The sequence below is a fragment of the Moschus berezovskii genome, chromosome 1 (genome assembly GCF_049115385.1).
Source record: "Moschus berezovskii isolate FMDL1 chromosome 1, NW_MosBer_1.0, whole genome shotgun sequence".
In the NCBI taxonomy this organism is placed as follows: domain Eukaryota; kingdom Metazoa; phylum Chordata; class Mammalia; order Artiodactyla; family Moschidae; genus Moschus; species Moschus berezovskii.
The window spans coordinates 85,868,916-85,885,373 of NC_142460.1; the positions used below are offsets into that span (position 1 = coordinate 85,868,916).

Sequence of the window (16,458 nt, forward strand, 5' to 3'; positions counted from 1 at the left end):
AGAAGCACAAGCTGGAATCAAGATTGCCAGGAGAAATATCAATAACTTCAGATATGCAGATGATATCACCCTTATGGCAGAAAGTGAAGAAGAACTAAAGAGCCTCTTGATGAAAGTGAAAGAGGAGAGTGAAAAAGTTGGCTTAAAGCTCTACATTCAGAAAACTAAGATCATGGCATCTGGTCCCATCACTTCATGACAAATAAATGGGGAAACGGTGGCAACAGTGGCTGACTTTATTTTTCTGGCCTTGCAAATCACTGCAGATGGTGACTGCAGCCATGAAATTAAAAGCCACTTACTCCTTGGAAGGAAAGTTATGACCAACCTAGACAGCATATTTAAAAGCAGAGACATTACTTTGCCATCAAAGGTCCGTCTAATCAAGGCTATGGTTTTTCCAGTGGTCGTGTATGGATGTGAGAGTTGGACTATAAAAAAGCTGAGCGCCGAAGAATTGATGCTTTTGAACTGTGGTGTTGGAGAAGACTCTTGAGAGTCCCTTGTATTGCAAGGAGATCCAACCAGTCCATTCTAAAGGAGATCAGTCCTGAATATTCATTGGAAGGACTGATGCTGAAGCTGAAACCCCAATACTTTGACTACCTGATGCGAAGAGCTGACTCATTTGAAAGCCCCTGATGCTGGGAAAGAATGAAGGCAGGAGGAGAAGGGGACGATAGAGGATGAGATGGTTGGATGGCATCACTGACTCAATGGACATGGGTTTGGGTGGACTCCAGGTGTTCGTGATGGACAGGGAGGCCTGGCGTGCTGCCGTTCATGGGGTCGCAAAGAGTCGGAAACGACTGAGGACTGAACTGAACTAGGTACTTCAGAGATACAAAATGACCATGTGCAGGCCTGTGCCCTCAATGAGCTCACAGTTGCAGTGAGCAAAGTTACAATTACTAATACAAAGTGGTCAGTGCCACTGGTGCTACATAACAGCACTGGAATAAAGAAGTCTGGGTCTACTTGCAGAACATGGGAGACTACATAAAGGTGGCAAAATTAGCACTGAGTCTTGAAGGATATGTAAATTAGTTGAGAGGCATAAATAGGAAAAGGCATTTTAGGTAAAGCAATCAGTTTGAGCAAAGACTTGGAACTGGCAAAATACATGGCTGATTGGCAAAAAACCCCAAGAAGTTCAGGAGTAGAGTAAAATAAAACCACGAATATGTGTGAAAAGAATAGAAGGCAGGAGGCTTGTTGAAGTGCCTATGGATTACATGAAAAAGACAAGTTAACTCTAACGTGTGTCACTAGCCAATAGGATAATTCGAACATCACAAAGTATAATGATCGTAACAGACTAAAAGAATCTGATATGTAAAATGCACTCATTCATAGTGATACTAAGGAAACAAAATCTTTATGGTTAACATTGGTGGTTGCTAGGGCACCACCAATTTCTCTGAAATTTGATAACTAAAGTGAAAAAATCCATATCAGTTTGAAGTGCAGAATCTGCCTGCAATGCAGGAGCCCTAGGTTCCATTTCTGGGTAGGGAAGATTCCCCCGGAGAAGGGAACGGCAACCTACTCAAGTATTCCTGCCTGGGAAATCCCATGGAGAGATAAGCCTGGAGGGCCACAGGCCATGGGATCGCAAAGAGTTGAACACGACTGAGCGGCTAACGCATACACACAGAAAGAGATAGCAGAATGCGCATGAACATTTACTAATCACCCAGCCCGCCACAAACGCTGATATCCAGGACCAGAGCTCAGTGTCCCAAAGGCTGACGTTCAGGAGCTTAGCTTCTTCAGTTCGAACAAGCCCTGCGGAAAGGGGATGTCCGAAACGAAAGTCCCCAACTATTCCAGAAGGCTCTAAGATTTCCCAGGGATTTCCGAAAAGAGACTACGGAGTGTGACTGGCAAATGGCTGCAAGGATTTCAGCAGCAACCTTTTCCCCAGTCTGCGGCCCCCTGACGGTGACCATGGGTGGACCGCTAAATGCTCGTGACTTTATCGCCAGAATGCAACTGAGAATTGAGACAGTCCCTCTCCCACCCCACCCTTCTCTCCCCACCTCGCCTTTCTCTACCCGCTCCCCGCCCTTCTCCCCTTGCCCTCCCCTCCCCAGGCCAGCCCCTCTTTTTCTCCTTTCTTCCCTCCTCTTCCCCCTCCCCTCTCGCTCCACCCCTCTGCGCACTACCCCGTCCTTCCGCTTCTGCTTCTCGCCCCGCCCCTTCCTGTCGTCACTCGACTCCGCCTCTCCACGTGGTCCCGCCCCTCTCTTCTGGACTAGCTGCCTATCTTCTCCTGGCGCTTGCTCTCTGGTCCCTGCGAGGGTTACCATAGCTACGGGGCACGCAGCAGCTAGGTTTCCCTCGTTGGACCTGGCTGGCGGCAGCGAAGAGCCGGCACCATGAGTCACGTAGTGACTATCGAAGAACCCCAGGCCAAGCCGCAGGTGTCTCAAACCCGGTTCGGAGGGAAGTCGGGGGCCCGGGGCAACGTCTCCGCCAGTCGAACATATGATTTCTTATACGGTAAGGGCGGCTCCAGACCCCCCTCCTGAGTTGTCGACACCTAGGCCAGGTGGGCGTCGAGACTGTCGGACCTGGCCGGGAACGCGGCGGACGAAAGACAAGCCTCAGGAGGGGTCTCTAGCCCGGGTTGTCTTTTGTTGGGTAGGGGCAGCTCCAAACCCTGCAGGCGGTGGCTCTTGGGCGGGCTGGGGGGAGGAGGCGGTCTCGGAAGCTGCAGGTGCGCTCTGCATCTCAGAGCAGAGAGCAGGGACACCTGATTCTTTACCCTGACAATTTGCACAGCCCTAAGCAATTGTCCTGAATGCCGTTCCTGGCGTTCTGACTTGGAGATTAACTCAACACTCCCTCATTCAAACTGCATAAAATGCCCAATTCGCTGGGCAACTCCAAACTTGTCTTTTGGGGTAGGTAAAGAAGGGCCAGACACCTGGCCCAGGTGTCTCATCTTTGTTTTTAGGTTTCTCTTTTTATTTGAGCTTATTCTTATCCATCAAAGTATTGCTTGTAAACTAGGTCCGCTAGGTCCTTTGGGCCAGTAAAGCCCCAGTTTATTTAATGCCCTGGTCGTTCATTTATGTTCTGTCTCTTCTCAGTTCAGTTCAGTCGCTCAGTCGTGTCCGACTCTCTGCGACCCCATGAATCACAGCACGCCAGGCCTCCCTGTCCATCACCAACTCCCGGAGTTCACTCAAACTCATGTCCACAGAGTCGGTGATGCCATCCAGCCATCTCATTCTCTGTCGTCCCCTTCTCCTCCCGCCCCCAACTTTTCCCAGCATCAGAGTCTTTTCCAGTGAGTCAACTCGTCGCATGAGGTGGCCAAAGTATTGCAGTTTCAGCTTTAGCATCAGTCCTTCCAATGAACACCCAGGACTGATCTCCTTTAGAATGGGCTGGTTGGATCTCCTTGCAGTACAAGGGACTCTCAAGAGTCTTCAACACCACAGTTCAAAAGCATCAGTTCTTCGGTGATCAGCTTTCTTCACAGTCCAACTCTCACATCCATACATGACCACGGGAAAAACCATAGCCTTGACTAGATGGACCTTTGTTGGCAAAGTAATGTCTCTGCTTTTTAATATACTATCTAGGTTGGTCATAACTTTCCTTCCAAGGAGTAAGCGTCTTTTAATTTCATGGCTGCAGTCAGCATCCACAGTGATTTTGGAGCCCAAAAAAATAAAGTCTGACACTGTCTCCACTGTTTTTCCATCTATTTCCCATGAAGTGATGGGACCAGATGCCATGATCTTTGTTTTCTGAATGTTGAGCTTCAAGCCAACCTTTTATTGGACCGTAAATTCCTGAGTTATTTAAGTTCTTGTTCTCTCCATTTTTGTAGCATTCTCAGCACCTTTTCCAGTGCTGGTACATATGTTGGGTGCTATATAATTTGTTATGAATCATTGATTTAATTTACTACTACAATAAATATAATCAGTAAAGCATGATTTCCCCCCTCCCCCGCCCAGTTTTGCCCTCTTTACCCTTCTTTTAACCGTGTGGTATCTCCTCTGAGAATCCCAGTGTTTCCTTTGGATGGGAGTCTTCAGGGTAGCCATTCCCTGGTGTTGGGAATATGTAATGATTGCTTACATTTGTGTATGCTTCACAGTTAACAGCGTTCTTTTCTAAATCTCACCTCATTTACATACTGTTTTACATTTGACTGAATGTTATGTGAATACTTTGTTTCTCTCAAGTGCCTCACTTGAAGTGCTTGTCACGTCCCTGAATCTACATTTGTTGATGGATTAATAGCTACACTATTGCAGTGCTAATTATAAAGTCTTTTAAATATATTTTTCCTAGCTTCCAAAAATATCGTTTTTAAAAATATTTATTTCTTGGTTGTGCTGGGTCTTCGTTGCTGCGCGGGGGCCTTCTCATTGCAGTGGTTTCTCTCGTTGCAAAGCATGGGCTCCAGGGACAGGGCCTTCAGTAGTTGTGGCCTGCAGGCTCAGTAGTTGTGGTGCACAGGCTTATTGTCCCATGGCATATGGGATCTTGCTGCACCAGGAATCGAACCCATGTCTCCTGCATTGCCCGGCAGGTTCTTCACCACTGAGTTACCATGGAAGTCCCCAGAATATCTTAAATACTTCTTGGGTTTATCATTTATCATGAGCTCTTTCCTCCTTTCTGTTCTCTCTCTGTGGAATAAACAACAAGGACCTACGGTAGTTAATTCCACAGTCCTGATTTATTTCGCCCTCCCCTCCTCTGCTGTCCCCTTTGATAACCGTAAATTTGTTTTCTGTGTCCATGAGTTTGTTTTGTAGATAAATTTATTTGTATTTTTTTAAAAGTCTACACATCAGTGATGATATTTGTTTTTGATTTACTTCACTTAATAGGATAATCTCTAGTTCCATCCATGTTGCTGCAAATGGCATTATTTCATTCTTTTTTATGGCTGAGTAATAGTCCATTGTGTGCTTGTATTCATATGGATATATATATATGTTACTTATTTTATCCATCTTCTTTATCCATTCATCTGTTGATAGACATTTAGTTTGCTTCCAGGGCTTGGCCTTTGTAAATAGAGTTGCTGTGAACATTGGGGTGCATGTATCTTTTCAAATTAGAGTTTTCCTCTGGATATATGCCCATGAGTGGGATTGCAAGATCATATGGTAACTTTAGTTTTTCTTGTTAATGGAACCTCCATGATCTTCTCCACAGTGGTTGCGCCAACTTTCATTCCCACTAACAGTATAGGAGAGTTTCTTTTTCTTCACTCTCTCTCCAGCATTTATTTGTAGGCTTGTTAATAATGGCCATTCTGATGTGAGATGATACCTCACTGAGTTTTGATTTGCATTTCTCCAATAATTAGTGATTTGAACAATTAGTGATATTTTCATGTGACTGTAGGCCATCTGTATGTCTTCTTGGAGAAATGTTTAGGTCTTCTGGCCATTTTTTAATTGGGTTGTTTGTTTTTTTGATATTAAGCTGTATGAGCTGTTGGTATATTTTGGAAACTAATCATTTCTTGTAGTATCATTTAGAAATATTTTCTCCCACTTTGTAGGTTGTCGTTTTATGTTTTCCTTTGTTGTGCTAAAGCTTTTAGGCTTAATTAGATGCTGTTTATTTCTGTTCCAAAAACATCTTGCTGAAATGTATGTCAGAGTCTTCTGCCCATATTTTCCTCTAGAAGTTTTACCTGGTCTTACATTTAGGTCTTTAATCAATTTGAGGTGGTTTTTTTTTTTTTTTTTATGTGGTATTGGAGAATGTTCTAATTTCATTCTTTTTCATGTAGCTGTACAGTTTTTCTCAGAACCATTTACTGAAGAGGCTGTCTTTTCTCCATTGTGTATTCTTACCTACTTTTCTTAGATTAATTGGCCATAAGTGTCTGGGTTTACTGCTGTTGATCTATATGTCCGTTTCTGTGTCAGTATCAGACAGTTTTGATTATGGTAGCTTTGTAATATTGTCTGAAGCCAGAGAGTGTGATTTCTCCAGCTCTGTTCTTCTCTTTCAAGATTATTTTGGCTATTCAGGGTCTTTTGTGTTTTCATCCAAATGAAAAATTATTTTGTTCTAATTCTGTGAAAATGTCATTGGTAATGTAATAGGGATTGCATTGAATCTGTAGATTCCATTGGGTAGTATGGTCATTTTAACAATATGGATTCTTCCATTTCAGGAACACGTATATCTTTCCAATTGTTTGTGTCATCTTCAGTTTCTTTCATTAGTGTCCTATAGTTTTCAGAGTAGAGATCTTTTGCCTTCTTAGGTAGGTTTATTCCTAGGTATTTTATTCTTTTTAATGCAATGGCAAGTGAAATTGGTTCCTTGTTTCTGATATTTCCTCATTCAGTTCAGTCACTCAGTCGTGTCCGACGCCGCGACCCCATGAATCACAGCACGCCAGGCCTCCCTGTCCATCACCAACTCCCGGAGTGCACTCAAACTCATGTCCACAGAGTCGGTGATGCCATCCAGCCATCCTTGGGCGTCCCCTTCTCCTCCCGCCCCCAACCTTTCCCAGCATCAGTCTTTTCCAGTGAGTCAACTCATCGCATGAGGTGGCCAAAGTATTGCAGTTTCAGCTTTAGCATCAGTCCTTCCAATGAACACCCAGGATTGATCTCCTCTAGAATGGACTGGTTGGATCTCCTTGCAGTCCAAGGGACTCTCAAGAGTCTTCTCCAACACCACAGTTCAAAAGCATCAATTCTTCAGCGATCAGCTTTCTTCACAGTCCAACTCTCACATCCATACATGACCACGGGAAAAACCATAGCCTTGACTAGACGGACCTTTGTTGGCAAAGTAATGTCTCTGCTTTTTAATATACTATCAAGGTTGGTCATAACTTTCCTTCCAAGGAGTAAGCGTCTTTTAATTTCATGGCTGCAATCAGCATCTGCAATGATTTTGGAGCCCAAAAAAATAAAGTCTGACACTGTCTCCACTGTTTTTCCATCTATTTCCCATGAAGTGATGGGACCAGATGCCATGATCTTTGTTTTCTGAATGTTGAGCTTCAAGCCAACCTTTTCACTCTCCTCTTTCACTTTCATCAAGAGGCTTTTGAGTTCCTCTTCACTTTCTGCCATAAGGGTAGTGTCATCAGCATATCTGAGGTTATTGATATTTCTCCCAGCAATCTTGATTCCAGCTTGTGCTTCTTCCAGCCCAGCGTTCCTCATGATGTACTCTGCATAGAAGTTAAATAAGCAAGGTGACAATGTACAGCCTTGACGCACTCCTTTTCCTATTTGGAACCCATCTGTTGTTCCATGTCCAGTTCTGACTGTTGCTTCCTGACCTGCATACAGGTTCTCAAGAGGCAGGTCAGGTGGTCTGGTATTCCCATCTCTTTCAGAATTCTCCACAGTTTACTGTGATCCACACAGTCAAAGGCTTTGGCGTAGTCAATGAAGCAGAAATAGATGCTCTTCTGGAACTCTCTTGCTTTCTCCATGATCCAGCGGATGTTGGCAATTTGATCTCTGGTGCCTCTGCCATTTCTAAAACCTGCTTGAACATCTGGGAGTTCACGGTTCACATATTGCTGAAGCCTGGCTTGGAGAATTTTGAGCATCACTTTGCTAGCGTGTGAGATGAGTGCAATTGTGCGGTAGTTTGAGCATTCTTTGGCATTGAGTTTCTTTGGGATTGGAATGAAGACTGATGAGGACTTTTCCAGTCCTGTGGCCACTGCTGAGTTTTCCAAATTTGCTGGCATATTGAGTGCAACACTTTCACAGCATCATCTTTCAGGATTTGAAATAGCTCAAGTGGAATTCCATCACCTCCACTAGCTTTCCTCATTAGTGTACAGTAATGCAGTAGATTTCTATATATTAATTTTGTATCTAGCAGCTTTATCACATTTACTGATGAGCTCTAGTAGCTTTCTGGTAGTTTCTTTAGGGTTTTCTATGTATAGCATCATGTCATATATAAACAGTGACAATTTTATTTTTTTTTAATTTGGATTCCTTTTTTAAAAAAATACTTATTTTTATTTATTTGGCTACACTGGGTCTTAGTTGCAGAAGGTGATATGTTTTGAATGGTAGCATGCAAACTCTTAGTTGTAGCATGTGGGATCTAGTTCCCTCACCAGGGATTAAACCCAGGCCCCCTGCATTGGGAGCACAGTCTCAGCCACTGGACCACCAGAGAAGTCCCTGGATTCCTTTTCTTTTTCTTCTCTGATTCCCATGACTAGGACATCCAAAACTATGTTGAATAAGAGTGGTGAGAATGGGCATCCTTGTCTTTTTCCTGATCTTAGAGGATATATTTCAGCTTTTACGTTGAGTATGATGTTAGCTATGGTTTTGTCATATATGGCCTTTGTTATGGTTAGGTAAGTTCCCTCTATGCCCACTTTCTGAAGGGTTTTTTTTAATCATAAGTGGATATTGAATTTTATAAAAAGATTTTTCTGGATCTATTGAGATGTTCATATGGTTTTCATCTTTAATTTGTTAGTGTGGTGTATCACATTGACTGATTTGTAGATATTGAAAACTCCTTGTATCTCTGGAATAAATCCTACTTTATTATGGTGTGTGATCCTTTTAATGTATTGTTGGAGTCAGTTTGCTGGTATCTTGCTGAGAGTTTTTGCATCTATGTTCATTAGTGATATTGGCCTGTAATTTTCTTTATTTGTGATCTTTTCTGGTTGCTCAGACAGTAAAGAATCTTTCTGCAGTGTGGGGGAACTGGGTTCAATCCCTGGGTTGGGAAGATCCCTGGAAAAGGAAATGGCTACCCATTCCAGTATTCTTGCCTGGAGAATTCCATGGACAGAGGAGCTGAGTCGGACACGACTGAGCGACTAACATTTTCACTTTTTGTTTGGTTTTGGTATCAGGTTGATGGTGGCTTCATGGAATGAGTTTGGAAGTGTTCTTTCTTCTGCAATTTTTGGGAATAGTTTCAGAAGGATAGGTGTTAACTTTTCTCTGAATGTTTCATGAAATTCACTTGTGAAGCCATCTAGTCCTGGACTTTTGTTTATTGGGCTTATTTTGTTTTATATTGTTTTTGGCTGTGTCATGCAGCTTGTGGAATCTTAGCGCCCTGACCAGGGATTGAACCCGCACCCCCTGTGTTGAAAGGCAAAGTATTAACCACTGGACCACCAGGGAAGTCCCTAAAATACATTTTTTGATCACCTTCTCTCTTTCTTCTTCTAGAACCCATATTTGCAGGTTGGCACATTTTGTATTATCCCATAGAGTTCATATGTTGCCTTTACTTTTTTCATTTGTCTTTCCACTGTTCTGATTGAGTAATTTACTATTCTGTCTTCCAGATTACTTCTCATTTTTTTTGTGTCCTTTAGTCTGCTATTCATTGCTTCTAGATTGGTTTTTATCTCAGCAATGGAATTGTCTAATTTTGATTGGTTCACCTTTATAGTTTCCATTAATAGTTCCTTGTTACAGTGATCTGCATTTCTACTGATATGTTTCTTAATTCCTTTAGCATTTTTATTCTCTTCTCTTTGAACTCAAAGTCTAAAAGACTGGTGAGGACTGTTTCATTATTTGTTCTTTCAGGACATTTCTCTTGTTCTTTTGATTTGAAATAGTTTCTATGCTTTTTAATTTTACTTACCTTTTTCTGTCTCTGAATTTAGGAGAAACTGCTCTCCACTGTGTTCTTGAAGGGATGTTTTTATCTAGGGTTGTCCCTGCATAAACTCTGTGTCTCCAGTCCTTTGGTGGGAGGACTGGTTTTGGTATGGATGCCCACCATGTCTTTCCTCAGGCTGGACTGGTTGTTATCCCCTGAATAGGAAGTGTGGTTGGCTTGTAGCGTCTACAGCCTGTGCTGGATGTGAGGCAGGGCTTCTTCTCAGCTCCATGGCTGTCGCCATCCTATTGGGAGTGGGGTGCACTACCCAGTTATTTGAATAGAAGGCTTGAGGGTTGGGTTTGATCATGCTCTGTAGCCCTTGAGTGTGCACCGTGCCTCAAGGGAGGTGAGTCCTGAAGCAAGTAAGGTCTGTGAGGTCACAGAATACCTGTGTCTCACCTGTGTAGACACCTGTGCTCAGAAGCACCCAAATTCACATCCCTTTCTCTGTTGTATTCATCCCAGATCTAGGGCAGGGCTGTGTTGTGCAGTGACCGGGGGCCAGGTGGTTGTGGCTGCTAGAGCTGCTTTGTCACCTGAGATCTGGGCTGCCTCTATGGTGGTCTTCTCCCAGTCTTCTCTTTCTGCCCCAGATGCAGTGCTGAGCTGTGGTGTGGAGTAGGTGGAACCAGCGTGTTCTTGCTGGGAAATAAACTGCTGCATACTAGTATCTGCACCCTCTTATGGTGCCACCAGGTATGCATGCTGGCAATATCTGCCCAGCTAGACCCACCACCTGCTGTGCGCCCATTTATAATGGGGTCTGCAGCTCCCCCAGATCACACCTCAGGCCCTCTGGTCTGTCTCTGCATGGCTAGACCAAGTCTCTGCCCAGATCTCACACTAGGCTGTGGTATAGACTGAGGGGGCCAGGGCATTTACCTGTTTGGGTTGGGAAGTGCAGTAAAGTGGCAACCACCACTTCCGGTGGCTCTCTTGGCCCTGTTAGTGAGCCGGCACACACACACTCCTTATGAGTAGAGTCCGGCCTTCTTCAGTCTGTCTGTCTCAGTGAATTTCCTAGCAGGCGAGGGTTTTTTTTTTTGGCCTGTGCAGGATCCCAGGAATGGGATGCCAAAATTGTGGCTTGACCTGCTTGCTCCTTAGAGTGAAGGTCCACCCATGTGGACCTTCTCTTCCTTTCAGATCCCTCCCAGGGATGCAGGTCCCAACCTGATGCCTTTTTTTTTTTTGTATCCTACTTTGCTTCCCAAATGTTGCTAGTGGTAAAGAATCCACCTGCCAATGCAGGAGACTTAAAGAGATGTGGGTTTGATCCCTGGTCAGGAGGATCCACTGGAGGAGGGCATGGCAACCCACTCCATGCCTGGAGAATCCCATGGACAGAGGAGCCTTGTGGGCTACCGTTCATAGGGCTGCAAAGAGTTGGATGTGGCTGAAGCAACTTAGCACACATAGCACCCTGTTACGTGGAGCTATTTATTGCAGCTGTGGTGGTTTGTATAGACGTCCTGCTGCCTGTTTCCAGCTAGTTTTCACTGAGAATTGTTCTGCATGTAGATGTATCTTTGCTGTGTTTTGGAGGGGGAGGGGAGCTCTCTGTCCTCTTATTCCACCATCTTGATCCCCTCGGTTGCTGACTTCTTGAAGCCTTGGCTTCCTTTTCTATAAAATGGAGGCCTCGTGCTTACCTCATTAACTTTTTGACATTTAAAAGGAATACTGCACATGAAGCACTCGGTATTGTCTAGGAATAAGTAAGTGATAACCTGGTGATTGCTATTGCTTGGGGCTTCCCTTCGTGGCTCAGAGGTAAAGAATACACTTGCAATGCAGGAGCCACAGGAGATGTGAGTTTGATTCCTGGGTTGGGAAGATTCCCCAGAGGAGAGCATGGCAACCCATTCTGGTATTATTATTTTTTTAATATTAATTATTTTAATTGGAGGCTAATTACTTTACAATATTATAGTGGTTTCTGCCATACATTGACATGAATCAGCCATCCACTCCAGTATTCTTGCCTGGAAAATTCCATGGGTAGAGGAGCCTGGCTGGCTAAAGTCCATAGGGTCACAAAGAGTCGGACATGATTGAAGCGACATTGCATGCACGCTATTGCTTGGGCATCTCAGAGGCTTCTCCACTGCCATTTGAGCACTGATTTTAAGCACAGCTGTACACTATGCTTATTTAACATATACGCAGAGTACATCATGAGAAACACTGGACTGGTTGAACCAAAAGCTGGAATCAAGATTGCTGGGAGAAATATCAATAACCTGAGATATGCAGATGACACCACCCTTATGGCAGAAAGCAAAGAAGAACTAAAGAGCCTCTTGATGAAAGTGAAGAAGAGAGTGAAAAATTTGGCTTAAAACTCAACATTCAGAAAACTAAGATCATGGCATCTGGTCCCATCACTTCATGGCAAATAGATGGGGAAGCAGTGGAGACAGTGACAGACTTTATTTTTTTTGGCTTCAGAATCACTGCATGATGGTGACTGCAGCCATGAAATTAAAAGATGCTTACTCCTTGAGAGAAAGGTTATGACCAACCTCGGCAGTGTATTAGAAAGCAGAGACATTACTTTGTGAACAAAGGTCTGTCTAGTCAAGGCTGTGGTTTTCCAGTAGTCATGTATGGATGTGGGAGTTGGACTATAAAGAAAGCTGAGTGCCGAAGTATTGATGTTTTTGAACTTTGGTGTTGGAGAGGATTCTTGAGAGTCCCTTGGACAGCAAGGAGATCCAACCAGTCCATCCTAAAGGAAATCAGTCCTGAATATTCATTGGAAGGACTGACGCTGAAGCTGAAACTCCAATACTTTGGCCACCTGATACGAAGAACTGACTCATTTGAAAAGACCTTGGTGCTGGGAAAGATTGAAGGTGGGAGGAGAAGGGAACAACAGAGGATGAGATGGTTGGATGGCATCACCGACTCAATGGACATGAGTTTGAGTGAACTCCAGGAATTGGTGATGGACAAGGGAGGCTTGGCTTGCTGCCATCCATAGGATCACAGAGTCGGACACGACTAAGCGACTGAACTGTAGACTATGTTGTAGATTGTATAGTCACAAATTATACAGTATTGTGTCATTGTTGTCTGTAGATTCAAAAATGTTTCTATAGATATCATTTTCACATTCCTTATGGAAATATTAATAAGAGGAGAATGGTTTATTATCCAGACTTAGGGGAAATGTGGGTTAAATTAATTTCAGATGACCAGCACAATTGCAGCCATTGACCCAGTGATATCAAGTTGAGAAGGGTGGAAATTGGGCTGATTAGGAATGAAGAGGCCAAATTTTATGCCCTCAAATTATAGGCTACTGAATTTGAAGAGAGAATGAATGTACCTATTTAGACAGAAGAATATAGCTTCAGCATCACTAATATGTTGGAAATAGTATAAGACAAAGTGAAATTTCTGTATTCTCTTGTCTCTTAAGTGATTTAAAAGGTGTCACTGGGTCAGTGGTTGTGATTGTTTTGTTTGTATGGCTAGCTGGGTCTTCACTGTGGTCCGTGGGTTTCTCTTGTTGCGAAGCACAGGCTCTAGAACGTGTGGGCTCAATATGTGCAGTATGCAGGCTCAGTAGTTGCAGCTCATGGGCTTCTCTAGTTGTGGTGATGGGCTTAGTTGTCCCACAGCACGTGGGATCTTAGTTCCCAGACCAGGGATTGAACCCACGTCCCCTGTGTTGGAAGGCGGATTTTCAACCACTGGACCACCAGGGAAGTCCTCAATGGTTGTGATTCTGCTGTTCATCTGAAATTGGGTAACTGAGGAAGTAACTCAGTTCTGGAAATTGACAAATCATCTAAATTCAAGAGACTTAATTTTAAATCACAATAACAATTTAATAATTTCTGCAGAGAAATATATGTTACCAAGATGTCTAGACTAGTTCAAGGTATTTATTTGTCTAGGCATATCTACTCGAGAAATCAAGTCTATATCTGAAGATTGCTTGTGAATTTAATGTAAAATTATTTGATTTTTAAGTGATAGTAAAATCAATCATGAATATTCATTGTCACTTTAAAGGTATACCTAACAAACACATATTTACAGCAACAGGGCAATCTTATTTGAACTTGGAGGAAATAACTTAGTTCCATTTTAAGGGATGAATTCTAAAAATAGCTGATCTTATTTATCTCTTACTGGAGAATGCCATTTTCTTACCCTGTCTGCCAGCTCTGGGTGATACACGTTAAGTTTGTATCTTCCCTGTGAACTGAAGATGGGAGGTAGTGCCCAAAGTTATTGTTTCTTTCCCTTGGAAATGGGTGTAGTGTCTGTGTATACATGGTCCTTCTTCTTAGAGTATTTCCAGAGCTATCCAGACCTAGAAGGTGGTTCGTTCATAAGAGAGAAGAGAGCCTCTTGAGGTTATTCTTGAAAACATGTTCAGCCTTCTTTTTGCATTCCGATTCTATTCACTGATGTTGGAGCATACAGAGAACACATGCATCTCACAGATTCTCACTGATGGTAAGTAATAGAGCTGCTGCAGAGTTAGATATCTGAATTTTCTAATTTGTTTTCCAGTTAGGAAATTACATTTCTTTACTGTTTTTCTCTCCCTGGGAGTAGATATGTGCTAGATTTGTGGTCTTCCTTATACTGCTTTATTGTTTATTTCACAGACCCGTTGTTTATTGTATCAAGTGAGAAAGACCACAACCAGGCAAATATTCAGGCCACCGTGATTCGAAGCAAACTGGTAGGTCTTATTCATCTGCTAAGGCAGCCTAATGAACCTGAACCATCTAGTTTGGCTAACTGTGCTGATCAAATTTTCTAATCACATATCTCCACTGGATTTTATATTCTGCAGAAATTTCTTTGCCATGTTTACCAGGGGACAAGATGTTTTAATACTTGTGGCCCAATGTGAGGATTAACTAACAGTTAATAAAGGACTCACGATAACCTAAATTATTTCAATGAGAGAAGTAATAGATGCCTGTGTTGAAAAAATTCCAGTAATGCAAAAGCATATATGATATAAAATAAATGCTACCCTTAGCCTTCTTCACATAATCACCCCTTGTCATTAGTTTCTTCAGTATCCTTCTAGAGATAGTCTATACATATACCAATAGCCTATGCCATATAGACAGTTTTGTACCTTTCAAAAGTTTGCAGTAGTAAAATACTTTAGAAAATCTGGTATAATTTTGTCCTTTTCTCTCTGCCCTCCTGTCTTAACATTAGCGAAGGGTTCCCAGGTTTAGAAACATGTTCAGCAGCATGTTCCATTATCCAAGATACTCTGTTTATTGGAGCAAGGCAGATCCTGTTCCATCATTCATCAGTCGGGACTGGAAGCAACATGAGGAAAGGCACAGAGAAGCCCTCCAGCAACTTGCCGCGTAAGTGTCAGGTAGCTGCTATTCATGTGTTTGATGAATGCATTTTTCTTGTTAAAAAGTTTTGTTTATTCATTCTGTATTATTTTAAAATGTACAGTTTTGACGTTATACCTAGATCAGTTGAGCTCAAATTCTCTTTCTTAACCCCTTTGACCAAAACAGTCTGGATTCGGGAGCAACAGTTATAGGTTTATTGGTTAGTATTAGGTTGGTACAAAAGTAATTGTGATTTCAGATCGTGAATTTTAAATCATTATAACGAGGCTCAAACACATCTTTATTAATCAAAATAGGAACCGTTACAGTCAACACATCTTGGCCAATGAGAAATGAGTTGGTTTGTTCCTGTAGCATACACATACATGTTTCAGGATTTGATGAACTCTTGGAAAACATTTTCTGCCTTCTGCTGGTTGTGGAAGCGTTTTCCTGGCAAAAAAGTTGTCGAGATGCTTGAAGAAGTGGTAGTTGGTTGGAGAGAGGTCAGGTAAGTATGGCAAATGAAGCAGAACTTCGTAGCCCAATTTGTTCATCTTTTGGGCTGCTGGTTGTGAAACTTGCAGTCAGGCATTGTGGAGAAGAATTGGGTGCATTCTGTTGACCAGTAGTGGCTGCAGGTGTTGCAGTTTTTGGTGCATTTCATTGATTTGCTGAGCATACTTCTCAGATGTAATGGTTTTGCTGGGATTCAGAAAACCGCAGTGGATCAGACAGGCAGCAGACCACCAAAACAATGGCCATGACCTTTTTTTGGTGCACGTTTGGTTTTGGGAAGTGTTTTAGGAGCTTCTTCTCGGTCCAACCACTGAGCTAGTTGTTTTAGAAAATCCGCTTTTTGTCACGTGTCATAATCCAATTGAGAAGTGGTTCAGTGTTGCAAAGAGTAAGAGATGACATTTCAAAACGATGGTTTTTTTTGATTTGCAGTCAGTTCATGAAGCACCGTTATCAAGCTTTTTCACATTTCCAATTTGCTTCAAATGCCAGATGACCGTAGAAAGGTTGACGTTGAGTTCTTAGGCAGCTTCTTATGTAGTTGTATGAGAATCAGTTTCGATGAGGGCTCTCAGTTGGTCATTGTCAACTTCAGATGACCGGCCACTATGTTCGTCATCTTCAAGGCACTTGTCTCCTTTGCAAAACTTCTTTAATCACCACTGCACTGTATGTTTGTTAGCAGTTTCTGGGCCAAACGCATTGTTGATGTTGCTAGTTTCCTGCCCTGTTTTATGACCCATTTTGAACTTGAATAAGAAAATTGCTTGAATTTGCTTTTTGTTTAACATCATTTCCGTAGTCTAAAATAAACAGCAAGTGATAAGTCATTAGCAAAAGAAAATGTAAAGCAAGAAATGAGCATTAAAATGATGTATAACATAACCACATTCCAGTATCAAATGGCAAAGTTCAACAGTGCAAAACCGCAGTTACTTTTGCACCAACCTAATAGATGTTCTCCAAAGAT

At 42.6% G+C, this 16,458-nt stretch overlaps 1 protein-coding gene across 1 annotated transcript in view; it reads left to right on the forward strand.

Annotated features, from left to right (window-relative positions):
* Positions 1 to 2,248: 2,248 nt before the first annotated feature.
* The window catches only part of CFAP91 (cilia and flagella associated protein 91), a 123,781-nt gene continuing 109,571 nt past the window's right edge, over positions 2,249 to 16,458 (forward strand). The window contains exons 1-3 of the mRNA XM_055434433.2: positions 2,249 to 2,505; positions 14,265 to 14,341; positions 14,836 to 14,993. Coding sequence (XP_055290408.2) covers positions 2,382 to 2,505; positions 14,265 to 14,341; positions 14,836 to 14,993 — 359 coding nt within the window. The 5' untranslated portion in view covers positions 2,249 to 2,381. The remainder of the gene's footprint in view (positions 2,506 to 14,264; positions 14,342 to 14,835; positions 14,994 to 16,458) is intronic.